This window comes from Meles meles, chromosome 15 (assembly GCF_922984935.1).
Source record: "Meles meles chromosome 15, mMelMel3.1 paternal haplotype, whole genome shotgun sequence".
Classification (NCBI taxonomy): Eukaryota; Metazoa; Chordata; class Mammalia; order Carnivora; family Mustelidae; genus Meles; species Meles meles.
In genome coordinates, this window is record NC_060080.1 from 19,282,874 (window position 1) to 19,298,702 (window position 15,829).

The window sequence follows — 15,829 nt, forward strand, 5'->3', positions numbered from 1 at the left end:
GAGAGCACAAGTGGTTGGGAAACAGGGAGAGGGAAAAGCAGGCTCCCCGCTGAACGAGGAACCCAGTGCCTGGCTCAGTCCCAGGGCCCTGGGATCATGACCTGAGCTGAAGGCAGACACTTAACCAACTGAGCCTCCCAGGTGGTCCAACCTTAATGGTGTCGAAAATGCACAGACCCTATATGATCCAGCAACTTCACTTTTAGTATTTACCTTAAAGAATCTGCCACACATGTAGAAAAAAGGAAATACTGAAAATAGTTTATTACAGCATGTGGTGGTCAAAGGACTATCAGGGGTAGACTAGGAAGTCTAACTGTGAATTATTCATACATTATTCATTCTCAGTTCAGATGAATGAATTAAATCTTTATCAGTATTGCTTAAATCTCAAACATAATATTGAATGGCAAAAGTAAGTTGGAAAAGTCTCTATATTTATGTAAACTTTAAAACACAAAACTAATATATTATTCAGGAATCCATACATGTGTGCTTAAGTAATAAAAACAGGCTTAGAAATTATTACTCTGACCTGAGAATACAGATTAGTTCTGAAAAGGGACAAAGGAGAAATGGTGGCAGAACGTTAGTTCTATGTGCAGCATTTTATTTTTTTAAAAAGGAAGGACCTGAAGCAAATGTTAACATCTGTGAAAAACGAACGGTGGATATGTGAACGTATGCTATGTCATTTTCTGTATTTTTTAGAATATATGAAATAGTTCATATTTTAAAGTGAAAAAAATGAGTCTCTATATTCAATAATACCACATTTGGTTTTTGGCTGACTAACTAACTAGTTTGACAGATTGGAAACTTATTTAAGGATGGTGCCGCTTTAAGATGATGGATGGCTTTTTCAACATCACTGCACCAAAGAATTCCAGATCATTTAGCAGTTACGGATTTATCAATCAGATCACCATGACATGAATGTGAAAGGTTAGCTAATTCATGCAGGCTCACTAAAGGAAAAAGCATTTGTTCACTCTTTATTCAGTGGCAATTGATCAAATCAGAAAAGGATGAAGAAAAATGGAGAAAACCATCATTCTTCTACAATTTAGTCATTTCTTAAAAACTTAAAGTGTAGATTTTCTAAACAGGCTATATATTTATACCATTTTTCCCATTGTTGGAATACTGGACTTAATAGGTCGGAATTCAAATTCTCCTACTGCCACTTAACAGTTACATGATTTGCGACATGTTACTCAACCTTTGTGGCCCTTAATTTTGTCATCCATAAAATGAGTATAATTAAGATTAAATAATACTATTAATAAATATCACATAGGTAATAGACAAATGTTTTTTTGACTCTTAAAGCAGGTGAATCTATGTCTTCACAGACTTGCCATCATGGAAATGTACCCTTTTTGGATTTGTGACTTTTTGTTTCTTTATTGTAGAGAAATCCACAACGGATGACGAAGTACAGAAGTCAGACATCTCATCCAGCAGTCAGGGAGTGATAGAAAAGGAATCCCTGGGACCTCTTCTGTTGGAGGTAGCTGTTCTCACTGAGTCACAAAGTGATCAAAGTCTTTGGTCTAAGCCAGTTTGGCTTTTTCTTTATTTTTTATTTCTTACTTCCAATTAATAAATTAGAAAACAAAGTAAGTTTTAAAAAACCTTTAATAATTATTTTATTTTGTAACCTGTTTTGACAGTTGTGGCTATTTCAGGATTAAATGTGAATGATGAATATGAGGACTTTCATGAAGGCATTCCATGTAGTCAGATGGAAAACTGAAGCCTAGCGGATGGCTTTGCCATTTGTTTCTGGGGTGGTTGGGACTCGCTGGTAGTATAAAACAGAGAGTCATTTAGCTCATGAGTGCTATTTGCATGTCTACAATAGAATTTCACTTTTGAGTAAGGTATGCCTCACTTTATTGCAGTAGGCATTTTCCAGAAAATTTCCTGACTAAAATTTTTAATTGTTTATGTAAACACTATGAGAAAACTTACTATTTTAACAATCCTTACCAAACTTTTAAAGTGAAGAATTTTTAAACTTGAATTATTTTGTAATTACTGTGTAATTTTCTCCTCAGCTTTCCCTACCTAATCCTCACTCCCTCTGTTCTCAAGGCAGATGTTTTGTTTCCAAGCAGGCTCATCACCTTAAGTGCTCCCTCTCATACATGAATGTTTAAGGACACATGTGTATGGACACACTCATTCCCCACAGAGTATGCCTTTCTGTCTCTAGGCCTAGTTTTCTTTGTATACCTATATATAGGTGTGTATGTGTATAAATCATATATAAATATATGTGAATATAGATATACACAAATATATACATATATTTTTAATCTATTTTGTGTATGCAATAAATTTTCCTTTTCTTGTCCTACTTGAAGGCCCTCCTTTCTGGTGAAGTCTTTTTTACAATTCAGACTTACACAGATCTCTTTATTTTCTAGCTTCCTGATGCATTTTTCTCTATTATTCCAACTAAATCCTCTTTTTTTTAAACATCCATAATTCCCTCTGCCAACACCGCTAATGTGAGAATATTCTGAGAATTCAGTTCTTGCTTTTCTAGCCCCAGAAATTCCTTGTATGCTCTTTGCTTTACCTTTCATCTCTATGGATATGAGACCTAAATACATACCTCTTGGTCTAACCTCTTCACATACTCTGTTCCTGTATCTTTAACAGGCTACTGAATATATTTTGCTCTCCTAATAGCAGTTCCCCTTCAAAATCTAAATTGTTCATTTTCCCTCCATGTGACACAAGCACTGTATTACTTACAGTATCGGTCTTAAAATGATTTTTTTTAAGGGAATGGGCACATTTTTTTGTAGAACTGTAACATATAAAAGACATAGGCCATTGAAACTGGATGGAAATAACTACCATCTGAGCACGTGCATGCACATATAACTGGGAGAGAGGAGCTACCACATGTGATAGCATCTCATAGTTTTTATTCTGCTCTTTTCATCACTTTTTAAATTGACTGCATGACACATGACCTTATTTTGGAAACAGTGTTGTAACAAGTATAGTAAAAATGTTTATGGTAGAATCTAGGTGGTAAACATTACAGATGTTCACTACAGAATTCTTTCAACTTTGCTGTGTTTTAAAATTTTTAAGTATAATCTATTAGAGGAAAATATGTTAAGGAAAGAAAAACACTTTTGGTTCATTTCCAACTTCCATCTCTTTGCCCTGCTGGGTACCTGTCACTGGTCCACTGCTTGGTTACCCTTGGCCTTCCTGGAGACCAGATCTGTCTTAGCATTTACTGCCTATCTTCTCTCTCCTACAGGATGTTGATAGGCTAGACTTTTCATAACTTCTAGTTTTTCTGTGTGGGTTCTGCCTTCTCAGTGCCCTAAAATTTAAAACTAGCCTCAGGACTCCTTTCAATTCATTAAATATTATATTATTTTCTACATATAATGTCTTTTGAGATACTAGTAAGTATAAGGTGTACAGGTTCTCGAGATTTCTAGGGTTCCTGTAGGAAAATGGCGATCATTTAAATCCTAGCTTTATCCCAGGTTCTTGAGAGACCACAGAGATCAACATGGACAGCAAGCAGATTATCAACAGCCCGAACACAGCACGACTGGAGACAGAGAGTATTACTGCTGCTACTTTACTTTATATAAACATTCGTTATTGCTGTGTGAGCAAAATCCACAACACTTTAGCATGAAGAGAAAATGACAGGAAAACGTCCACTCAAAGCTACTATAAAAAGAAAATAAAGTAGGAATTATTTCTTTTAGCTGATGAAATTATTACCCTGAAAACCACTGTGAATCCAAGGAAAGCTGTGGCTCAGAGTTGCACATGAGTTAGGTATCATGGGGCAAGCAGTTTCAAATAGGAAAATGCACATCAAATTAGAAATTCCAAAACCTCAGAATAGAAATGTATTTAGGTTCTTGACTTTAGGGAGCTAATAGTATTTTTATTAATGAGCTCTATTAATGAGCTACTGCAAAATAGAATTACTAACTTTTACAGACTTCAAAGTTGCCTCCAACAGCACCTTTTTCTGTGCCGCCTTCTGTACCCCCAATCTCATCTTCATCGCCTTAAACTTTGTATAGAGTCTAATCCAGGGCAGCCAGGAGAGGGGGTGAAAAGCCACCATGACACTCCTTGGGTTCATTCAGACCGCAGTCTAGAGCTGCACCGTTCAGTAAGATAGCCACTAGCCACACATGGCTGTTCAAAGTTAAATAAAATGAGAAATTCAGTGCTTCAGCCTCGCCAGCCACGTTTAACCTGCTCAGTGCCCACACGTGGTTGGTGACTACTATATTGGACACACAGATGTAGAACTTTCTGCAATGACAGGAAGTTCTCTCTGGCAGCATTGGTCTAGAGGGACTTGCTTAGATGGGAGATGTGCACATCTAAAAAGTAACCAAATACCAACCATTCTCTGAGAAATTCTTGCCAGCCAGTTTCCCAGTTATTCTCTTCCCTCCCCTTTTAAACATAAAGTAGCATGAGTTAAGAATGAAGATATTGGAGGTAATATCCTCACATTTAAAGGAAGAGTGGAATTAGACTTGATTTATTCAACAAGTATTTGTTACTTGACACGTAGCAAGTACTCATGCATTTTTTTTTGTCCTGATGGTCTGTTGCTCTCTGCTGTCTGCACTCCTCTGCCTCTTCTTCAGAGCTCTGCGTTATCTGACTCTAGCTCCTTATCTCCCATTGCTTCCCCAGAAAAATTCTGTTTTAGTCATAGGGTCTCCCTATACCGTGCTCGTGCATTCACTCCTTACATTGCTTTGTGCCTCTTGACGCCATTTACCACTCAGTCCCCCTTCCTTCCTTTATTTTAATTATTTTTATTAACATATAATGTATTACTTGCCCCAGGGGTACAGGTCTGTGAATCACCAGGTTTACACACTTCACAGCACTCACCATAGTACATACCCTCCCCAATGCCCATAACCCAACCACCCTCTCTCTACCCCTAAATCCCCAGCAACCCTCAGTTAGTTTGTGAGATGAAGAGTTTCTTATGGTTTGTCTCCCTCCCGATTCCTTCTTGTTTCATTTTTACCTCCTTACCCGCCACCCTGCCTCTCAAATTCTTCATATCAGAGACATCATATGGCAATTGTCTTTCTCTGTCAATACCTCTTTCTTAAAACTGTATTGCCTCCTTGACAGAACTCTCTCCTCTCTGGCTACTCCTCAGCCTCTCCCTCATATTTCTTTCATTAACTGCCTCTTGAATGTTAGTATCCTTCAGGGTTCTGGCCTTGGCTCCTTTCCTTTTTGTTACTCTGTGCACATTTCCTGGGCCGTTTCATCTACATCTATGTGTCCTCTGATGTATTCATGTATGCGTGTGCACATGTAAGTATATGTAAATTATCAATTAGGGTTCTTGGTTTTCAGGCGACACCAATGGTGACTAAATTTAGCGCATGTGCATTTATTGGAGTGCTGTTTGGATAGCACAGAACAATGCTTGGGAATAAGATGAAACCAAAGCATCTTAAGGAGGCTAGGAAGCAGGTACAATACAAATGGTCTCTTCGATGCATCTGGGCAGTGCCCTGCTGTTAGAATGAATGCATCCCAGCTCTGTTCATTCTCTCTGCAATTCTCCTCAAGGTTCCCAGTTAGGCTGGAAGTCTCCCAATGGCCTGATTAAGAATCTCATGAGACCTTATTTAATGGGGAAGAAGTAACTCCCCAAAAGAAATCAGATATTCTTTGGAAGGGGAAAAGATGATTGTAGTTAAGAACAAATAAACAAAAAACCAAATGGTATCATATGTACCTGTAAATTGCAAATGTCTATCTTTAACCCAGATCTCTCTTCAGTTTCTCTTTCACTATATCTTGCTGCCTTCTTAACATCCCCTTCTAAATGTTGCTTAGTCATTTCAAATATAACATCTTTTTTTTTCTTTAAGAGAAAGGAAGAGAGTTCGGGGGCAGGAGGGGCAGAGAGAGAGTGAGAGAGAGAATCTTAAGCAAACTCCATGCCCGTTGTGAACCCAATGTGAGGCTCATTCTCACGACGCTGAGATCATGACCTGAGCCGAAATCAAGAGTCGGATGCTTCACCCACTGAGCACCCAGGCGCCCCTCAAATACAACATTTCTAAAACTAAATTTATAACCTGTCCTCTTACCTCCTGCTTAAAAATGGGGAAAAAGAGTAAAATAATTAAGAGTAGATTTCTTTACTCCTTGATCCCCTTTCTCAGGGAAAGAGACTTATCTACCGGAAACCTTAAATCATTAATGAAGGATCACCCCAAATCTTCATTCCCCGAGCTGCTAGAGGTCACCAAATACTGTTTGTCCTGCCTATGTCAAATTCTCTCCTATCACTTCCACTGCCGTTGCCTTCATTCAGGCTTTCAGTGGAACTGGAGTATCACAATAGCTTTGCAACTGTAGTTGCTTCCAGTCTGCTTGCCAGAGCTACTGCCAGAAGGATCTTTGTAAAAGCAGATCATGTCATTCTTGTGCTTAAAAACATGGCCTTCAAGAAAATGCCCATTGCCTTTAGAATAAATTCCTTATTTTTTTGCTTTTCTTGAAGATTTAAAAAAACCAACACATTTTACTGTTATATATGACAAAAATATAACAAGTGCATACAAGGAGATTTTGTTTTTAACCTCTGAACTGCTTCCTCTGTCTTGAATGTCCTCTCCAACCCTCATCCACCTGAGTTACTACTCAGTGTCCTTCAAGACTTGGCTCGGGCATAGTGTGTTCTCTCCTCCCAGGAGTCTGTGCCTATGACAGTCATTCCTTTACCCATTTCGAGTGCTTCACTCTGTGCATAACCTTTTTGAATTCCTCTTCGTACTGTATAACTATGTGTACTGTGTGTGCTTTTTTTTCCCCTTTAGAGATGATAGAATTGCTGAGGATTGTGTGTTTTATCTCCAAAATTTTTGCCTGTTAACTGGCACGTAGGTGATAGTGAACCTTGTGGGGTTATGTAAGACCAAGGCCCTGTGAGAAGCCTTGGCCAGATGGACCCCTCCTGTGAGACACTGGGGGGGTCAGGAGAGAACCCCCCTCAGGTTGCTGATGTTGTGCTGAATGGATGGACGGTTATCATCTGTACATAGCTCAGTTTCTCCAGGGCATGGAGAAACAGAAGATTCCTTCCCAGAAGCACACTTGGAAGTTAATTATACGCACATATGAGGGGAAACTTGTAGAATAAGAGCGAGTATCAGCGGATTGTGTTAGTCAGTCATACTTGAAGAAATTAGAGATGTTTGTATATTCATAGAAATAGTCTCAAAAAGTATTCCCTGAAATGTTACCAGTCTCTTGGGGGTGAGACTTCCCCAGATCTTGTACTATTTCATTTTCATACTTAAGCAGTTTTTTAAGTACATATATAATTTGTAATTAAAAAACAAGAACAAAAAAAAAAAGGCATTTCCAGCAAGAGACAGGCTGTCTGCATCCCAGGCATAGGGTCAGCAGGACAACTCTGCAACCACGAGGGAGCCTTTATAGACCTGTTTTCCCAGCCAGCCTTTTCTGGGGAAGCTCAAAAGAAACATGATGCCCCAGACTTCACAGAGGAAACGACAAGTCCATGTAACTGAGGCCAGACAGAGACCTGGTGAAAGTTCTGCACTCCCTGTAAGGCTGATCAGCTGCATATTCCAGAGGCCAGTTACTAGAATAACTTCCCAGCCTGGCAGTGAAGTCAGGTACAGTCAATGGGAAGAGAACTTGGAGAAGCCCCAGTAGGTCTGTGGAAAGGATACTACAGGGATTCCAGCCGTACTACAATGAAGGAGAGCTTTTAAGTCCCTTGGATTTTAAAAATGCAGCAAATAGTCCGGGTGAATCCAAAGGTCTTTTTGATGCTGGATGCTGAGCCCACCGTTGGCTAATCTTCAGACTGGACAGAAATGACCCCAGAAGTGGGTCTTGTTCTCTCCTCTTCGCTCTGCAGATAGCAGGCAACTTCCAGAGATACCAGAGACAGACATGTAAAGTGAAGAAAGCAAGGAAGAGAGTAGCTGTGGCTTTGAGGATAAACAGGGTCACTGGGGAGGCAGAGAGGGAGGAACCAAGAAGAATGCCCTGAAAACTAGGTGATAAAAGGGAGAAAGTAGTGCTAAAGAAGCTGAGTGGTGTGACCTTTGCCATAGGTTCTCCATAGAATATCCAGGTTTTGCTTGCCTGTCTTTGATGTCAATTTCAATACTGTTTCTTGCTCTAAACTATGACAGTTATACCTGCACTGTTCTTTATTAAACTCCTTTAAGAGACCAAAAATAAATTAAGTGAAATTGTATTTATGCTGATTCAGTTAATAGCTAAGAACAATTTAAATAATTTTTAAGTCTACTTTTAAAAAATTGATATATCTGTATTTCCATTGTTCCTATTTTCACATAAACTACAAAACAAATGATGTATTGATCACCTGCTATGAAATTTGTAGCTAATCTGACTTAAAGAAACAAAACAACAGTTAGTTAGAAATGAGGGTGCTTTTCTGTGCTCTTCTAAACATGAAATAGGTCAGCAAAGGGTTTATCTGGAGTGAGATTTTTAGATCATTAACTACATCCCTAGGTTTTTATTGAAATTCCATCTTCCTTGATCTCAAGCAGTGATTCTTCCAAAGTAATCAAAAGGTGTTGTATTTTCACATTTAAAAACAGAGTTTAAACCCCACTGAAACTGGAAGATTTTTGAGTAGGTAAAAAGTCCTGTTTTAAAATTTTTCAACTGAGAAGAGAATTCTTACAAATAATTTTCATCATTTTGGTGACAAAGTCACAACTACAGTAACATTTCAAAACATGCATTTTCACCTGCTGTCTCTGTAGTGTAAATGTCTTCTTGAAAGGAAGTTTCCTTCTTATTCATTGTTTAAATTTTATCTTTACCCTGGAGGGACAAAATTAAGTGTGTTTGTTATTTGGAAAACATCTGCTAGGAAACTTATTATCACAACCACTCCTCGTCATAGAATAGGTTAGCAAATTTGGGACACTTGCCTTTTTTAAAAAGAAAAATGAATAGCCAATGACATTGTTAGCTCTTTTAAGAATTTTGCCACAGATAGGGGCGCCTGGGTGGCTCAGTGGGTTAAAGCCTCTGCCTTCAGCTCAGGTCATGATCTCAGGGTCCTGGGATCGAGCCCCGCATCGGGCTCTCTACTCAGCGGGGAGCCTGCTTCCTCCTCTCTCTGCCTACTTCTGATCTGTCTGTCAAAGAAATAAATAAAATCTTAAAAAAAAAAAGAATTTTGCCACAGATAACTAGCACACTTAAATGTGTGTGATACAGAGGATTTTCATGGTCATTTTACATCTTTTATAGAATCCTATAAATGTTCTACTTTCTAAAGATTTTGTCTTTACTGCTTATACATATCCTATAGCAAGTAAATTGCAATATGTTACAATAAGTGGAATGATGACAAATACGTGAGGTGCCACTGTCAACCACTGCATTCTGGATCTTCTCTCCGGATCCATGGTTTGTGATATGTGACTGTCTGGACTGAGTTGAGGTATCAGGGTGTCAGTATGGTTTATTAAGCTTAATTTCTTCTTTATATTTTTAGATTACACTATAAACAGAGATTCTAACTTTTTCCTCCATCTCTAGGATTTAATGCTCTCCTTAGGGAATACTGTATTTCTTTTTTGAGACCCCTAAGTTCTGTATCAGAGCATAGGAGGCCCTCAGATTTGACTCTTAACCACCTCTCCAAACTTATTTCTTGGCATGAGCCTGTCTTGTACCATGTACTCCAGCAACTCTAAATTGCTTTTTTTGTTCCTTAATGTGTCACGCTGTCCCCTCTGCCTAGAATGTTCTTCACTTATTCCTCTTCTGCTCCTCCACTATGTTCTGTAGAACTCAGTGGTCTGTAAAGAGCCTCTCTTTGTCTCTCAACCCAACCTCAAGTTCGGTATCTTTCTTTGTGCTCATAGAATATTTGGTGTATGACTCTGACACTGCATTACTGGTATTTTATTATATTTATGTCTCTCTACCACCGTACCCCAAGTTCTTTGAGGGTAGAGACCAGCTCTTAACCTATAGTTTAGAGATGTTTATGACTACGTTAATACCAGTTACTTGCTTCACATCTGCTACCATAAAGTTTCTCTCTGAGAAAGAGGGTTGATAACACTCATTCATGCCTGCTGAAGATTACTGTATAGTCTGTTCTAAAATCCTGCCCCTTCTACAGAAAACATGCAATATTAAATCTTCTATTCAGGCTCCCTCTTTCTTCTAATTTGATATATATTTCTGATCCCTTTTTCAATAGAGATATGTATATGTTTATTTTTCTTTTATTTTTTTAACCTCCTAATCTCTAAATCTTTTTTTTTTTTTTTTTTTTTTTTGGCTTTGCAGGCTTTGGATGGATTTTTCTTTGTTGTGAACTGTGAAGGGAGAATTGTGTTTGTGTCAGAGAATGTGACCAGCTACTTGGGTTACAATCAGGAGGAATTAATGAATACCAGTGTCTACAGCATACTGCATGTGGGGGATCATGCAGAATTTGTGAAGAATCTGCTCCCAAAATCACTAGGTACAAAACAATGTTTTTTAAAAGAATATGAACTCTCTGTAGCTTTGTTCCCCATTATGCAATTATTATATTTATAGTACATAGTATTATTCTAGAATATGTTATAACATATTAAAAATATTTAAATTTCATTTCAGCCTGATTTGTAAATATGAAGAGATAGTATCCTCAAATAGTTGATAGAGAGCACTCCTTTTATCCTCTTCTCACTATGCCCTAGTCATGACGGTAGGAAGAAGCAGAGCAGTCAGCTGCCTTGCCACGAGAAGCTTCTTCTTGAAATTACCTTCGTTTTCAATTTCGATTATATCCAAGAAAGAAACAAATGTATATCCTTCCCACCACCCTGCTCAAGAGAAAAAGGGAGAAGGGAGGAGGGAGGGAGGGAAAAATATTCTGTCATATTATGTATTTATTAAAATGAACATTTTTGGATATAAGCATTTTCAACACAGAAGTTTCCAGTATGGTTGGACAGATTGTTTGCTGACAGAGGAGCCCAGCTGAGAGGACGGATGGGGTCTGATTTACAACCTCTGTTCCATTTGCTAAACCCTGTGCCTATTCCTTAGCCTGTGTGTGCTCTAAAAGTAAGGGGAGGGCCTTGAGTAGAAATTCTGTATAACTAAACTGCACATGCAAATAAAATGTTATCTGTAGCTCTTTATTTTCTATATTGTTCACTCAATAGAATGGAAGTTTTATTTCTTCTTTGAAAAAGAGTAGTGTGTGTTTATAGTACCTGAGGGCCTGAAATGGTTATTTCTATTAAAATCACTAGTTTGATATTGGAATTATCAAGGGGTCTTATGTGTTTTGTTACAGAATTTTAGAGCATGAATGACTTGAGAGATAATATAGCAGATTCCTTTATTTTAAAGATGGTACAAAGATAAAGTAATTAACTCAAACCTCACAGCTTGCTCATAACAAAACCAAGACTCCTTCCTCCAGTATAGGTTTGTTTCCATGATTTCCTCTAACAGTTACAGGCTGATGAGATACTAAAAAGGAAGGAGGTTCAGTGCAGAGGATAAAGTCAGAAAACTGTTGCAAATGGTGAGAGAAGAGCCTTATAAAACCCTCTTACTGCCACCATGGTTTGAATATAACATTGTTAACTGGACAGTAGTGACCCATCACACAGTGAAGATTACATGAAATAGACAGACATCTTGTCTATAACTGAATTCACTTTTCTTATACCAAATCAGGCAACATTCATGTTTTAACAATCATTTTTATATAATAACTTTTTTTTAATTTTTTTAGAGAGGGAGGGAGTGAGGGGGAGGGGTACAGAGAGAGATCGAGAATCTTTTTTTTTTCCCTCAAAGATTTTATTTATTTATTTGACAGACAGAGATCACAAGTAGGCAAAGAGACAGGCAGAGAGAGAGGAAGGGAAGCAGGCCTCCGGCTGAGGAGAGAGCCCGATGCGGGGCTTGGTCCCAGGACCCCAGGATCATGACCTGAGCCGAAGACAGAGGCTTTAACCGCTGAGCCACCCAGGCACCCCGAGAGAGGGAGAATCTTAAGCAGGTTCCATGCCCAGTGAGGAGCCCGACACAGGGCTTGATCTCACGACCCTGAGATCATGACCGGAGCTGAAATCAAAAGCTTAACCAACTGAGCCAACCAGGCCCCCCAATTTTTATGTAATAACTTATTGACTACCCACTATATTTGAGGATGAGAAGAATGGTTTGTGAGAAGAATGGTCATTAAGAAGCCAAGGTTGGTCTCTGTCTAGTCTAAATATTTTTTTGAGTCCCGGTCTCCTTTGAGAAACTTTGAATCCTCTCCCCAAAGAGGTGCACATTTTCACAAGCCCATCCTTAAGAATACATACCTGGCAGGTATGTATTCCTGCTTAACAATGGGTCTCTGGTTTCCAATCATACAATTGATTCACATCCATTCACATCATTGTAATACAATGATTACATCCATTCCAAGGTGTAACAGAAACAAATGGAAAAGTGCATTAATTAACTGCTATAAAAAATCTGAGTAAAAGAGTGTAAGCTATTATTTTTGTCTTTAACTTTTTTTAAAGACTGCTAAAGAATTAAGAATACATTAGGTCTTATTTTTGAGGGGGGAAATCCTATACAATTGTATCTCTTAGAAATTTTGCACTTTTGTAATTGGTAGACATTAAGATTTGCTAAGGAAGATAAGTATCCTGTTGCCTCAGGATAATGTTAAATGCGAAGAGATCTGTCTTTAATCTGAATATCTAATAAAGCAGATGGCTAAATGTATGTCTTTGTATCCTCAGAGTTCTTCACCCTATTCGCAGACATATAATCAGTTTTTCTTCCACAGTAAATGGAGTTCCATGGCCTCAGGAGGCAACACGACGAAACAGCCATACCTTTAACTGCAGGATGCTAATTCACCCTCCAGATGAGCCCGGCACTGAGAACCAAGAAGCGTGCCAGCGCTATGAAGTCATGCAGTGTTTCACTGTGTCACAGCCAAAATCAATTCAAGAGGATGGAGAAGGTAAAACGAAGGGTGATGTTAAGGGCTTTGCTCGCTTTTTCCATGGCTTTAAAGATCAGGAAGGTAATTGATTATAAACAGCCTTTTTCAGATAGTAGTTTTGGCCACTATATTATGCATCATAGTGGCTATTCATCTTACTGTGTTATTTCCCAATACTTAAGAAGAAAGTTGCCAACATCTAGAATCACCCCTTTAAAATGCCCCCACGCTCTCAGTTTTAAGCTGGCATTCCCACTAAAATGTCAAATTCAAACCAACTTGCTGCCTAGAAATAAGAGACGTAGCTAACTGCTGCCAGTTGGAAATGTACCAGATGCAGCAGGCTGTTGAACAGCTCTGATTTTTAGAAAGTTTCAAGTTTAGAGTGTGGGGAACATTGGAGAATAGAGTTAGCATTTTTGAGGCCATACAAGGTAATTTACAAGGAGAAAGCGTATGAACAGAAGAAAACACAGCTGAAGCTCTAATACGAACATGGTATCAACATGGCATTCGTCAAGTGTATGATAGCGGATGGGTTCTGCACGTGAGCCAGTCTGAGCTAAGTAAAGAGCACCACAAACTGGAAACTGGAGTAAGGACTGGGGAAGGTAGAAGATGAGAAATTAATCATGCATGTAGTAGGTTTCACCTGCAAATGGGTGCCGCAGTCAACTGAGGATTTTTTACAAAATTATACATGCCAGTGCCAGTCTGTCTGATATGATTGAAGCTCATGTTCAGCTGTGTAGCACTCAAAAAAATTGGAAATGGGACTTCGAAAAAACTATAGATCCTAAAATATGAAGTCCTCCATCAAGAGCAAAATAATTGCTTCTTCAGAAAGAGTTAAATATGTTTCTCATATTGTAATTATTATCTGCACAATGGTTATAAGAATAGTGTTTGTAGCCATTAAGTAGTGATAAATACAGGAAATTGACTAAAAACTATATTTTAAAAAAATCACTGTGTTCCTTAAATCTAGTGAAAACTACTTCTTCAAGTTGATATCACCCAAGTACATGTGATGTGTCCGTCTCCTCTGGTTTTTGTCTGAACAGTCAGTGCAAAGGGATAATTTATGCTAACTAGATCTCTACCCAGGGCTGCCAGTTTTTGGTTACCAGGAATTTTATGTCTAGTATTATATTATTAGATCAGAATGACTCCAGTATTGGGTCCTATAACATGTGTTGTTTTATGGAAACCATTAATGGCAAATGATGGGTTTGAACTGTTTTCTGCCCTCTCTTCTTCAACTTCCCTTTCTTGTTTTGGGCAGATTTCCAGTCCTGTCTGATTTGTATTGCACGGCGGTTACCTCGGCCTCCGGCTGTTACAGGTGTAGAATCCTTTATGACCAAGCAAGATACTACAGGTATTTACTGCAGAATTTAGAATTTACATCCAAAATTTTGTGTCCTTCTGTTGTCTGCTATTCAGCTTCTGTTCACTCGTCTTACACAGAAAATATTTTAAATGATGGTCTTGATCCTGGGCACTTTATATTTTATTGTATTAACTTTTTTTTAAGATTTTACTTTTAAGTAATCTCCATTCAGTGTCGGACTCAGCCTCACAACTCCAAGATCAAGAGTCACACGCTCCCCCGACCAAGCCAGCCAGGCACCCCATTCGTCTTGTGCATTTTAGGTGTTGTAATCATTGTCATGGGCAGGGTGCTGGGGAGAACATTATAACTATTCACATACTGTTTTGGTTATAAATTATTTTTCGTAATCATGGAATAAGATTTTTAAAGAAATTTGGAAAGGTAGATTGGTGGTTTTAAAATTATGCTTCAGTGGATCTGGTTATTTCTTTTTCCTCTCCTCTTTTTCTTTAAATGTATTCAGCACATACTGATTAAGTGCCTGGAAGCGCCTGTCACTGTGTGTGACTGCTCAGGGTGTACATAGCTGAGCAAAAATCAACAATGCAATTACAAATTGTGGTACATTTTATGATGGAAAGGGTGTGAGATGGGAAAAGGCAAACTAATAGGGAGAACCTACTTTTAAATTAGCTGGTGAGCCAGTGCCTGTCTGAGGAGCTGATATTGAGCCCTAAGCTCCAAAAGATGAGGAGGAGCCAACTCTGCAAAGTGTGGAAGAGGCGGCAAGGAGGGTCACGGTGCAGCATGAGAGCTCTTGATTGAGGAAGGAGAGCTAGCTGCAGAGGCCTGTGGAAAAACAGACAAGTGCATGAGAGGAACCAAAAGAAGGGCAGCAGTGCCCAAAAGTGAGTGCCAGGAAGAAGGCCCTCTCTATAAAGGCCTGCTTCAGATTTGATTTTCAGCCAAAACAAATTATTATTGTCCTTTACAATTTTCTATAGTATTTTTTATACGTTATGTAATCCTATCTTCACGTTAACACATCAAGTTTCATACTTTTACATCAGTTACTTATGTATCAATCACTTCTCTCATTTTAAAATAGGGATCAATACCTCAGATATTTTTTAGCAGATCAAGATTTTTAAAATCATTTCTGCTGGATTTTATTCTTTGTGAAAGTTTAGGTTTAAAGTACTTTTTGACCCTTATCATTATTTATAACATGTATTAATATTTGTTACAATATTTACTAGTTTTTAGTCCCAGAAACTTAATATTCCTATTGTGTGCTTTTATTCTTGTGTTTTTAAAGATAAGCTCCCAGCTGCTCTTACTGAAGAGTAGGTGGGGATAAATTAGCATGAATAATAGAGCATAGTAAAGAGAATGTCTAGGACTTGGAGATACAGCATCTGCGCATGGTAATT

At 38.4% G+C, this 15,829-nt stretch overlaps 1 protein-coding gene across 1 annotated transcript in view; it reads left to right on the forward strand.

Moving 5' to 3' along the window:
- Nucleotides 1-15,829, forward strand: part of NCOA1 (nuclear receptor coactivator 1) — a 184,012-nt gene that overhangs the window by 101,775 nt on the left and 66,408 nt on the right. Inside the window, exons 4-7 of the mRNA XM_045979119.1 lie at nt 1,416-1,513; nt 10,390-10,567; nt 12,899-13,078; nt 14,346-14,441. Coding sequence (XP_045835075.1) covers nt 1,416-1,513; nt 10,390-10,567; nt 12,899-13,078; nt 14,346-14,441 — 552 coding nt within the window. The remainder of the gene's footprint in view (nt 1-1,415; nt 1,514-10,389; nt 10,568-12,898; nt 13,079-14,345; nt 14,442-15,829) is intronic.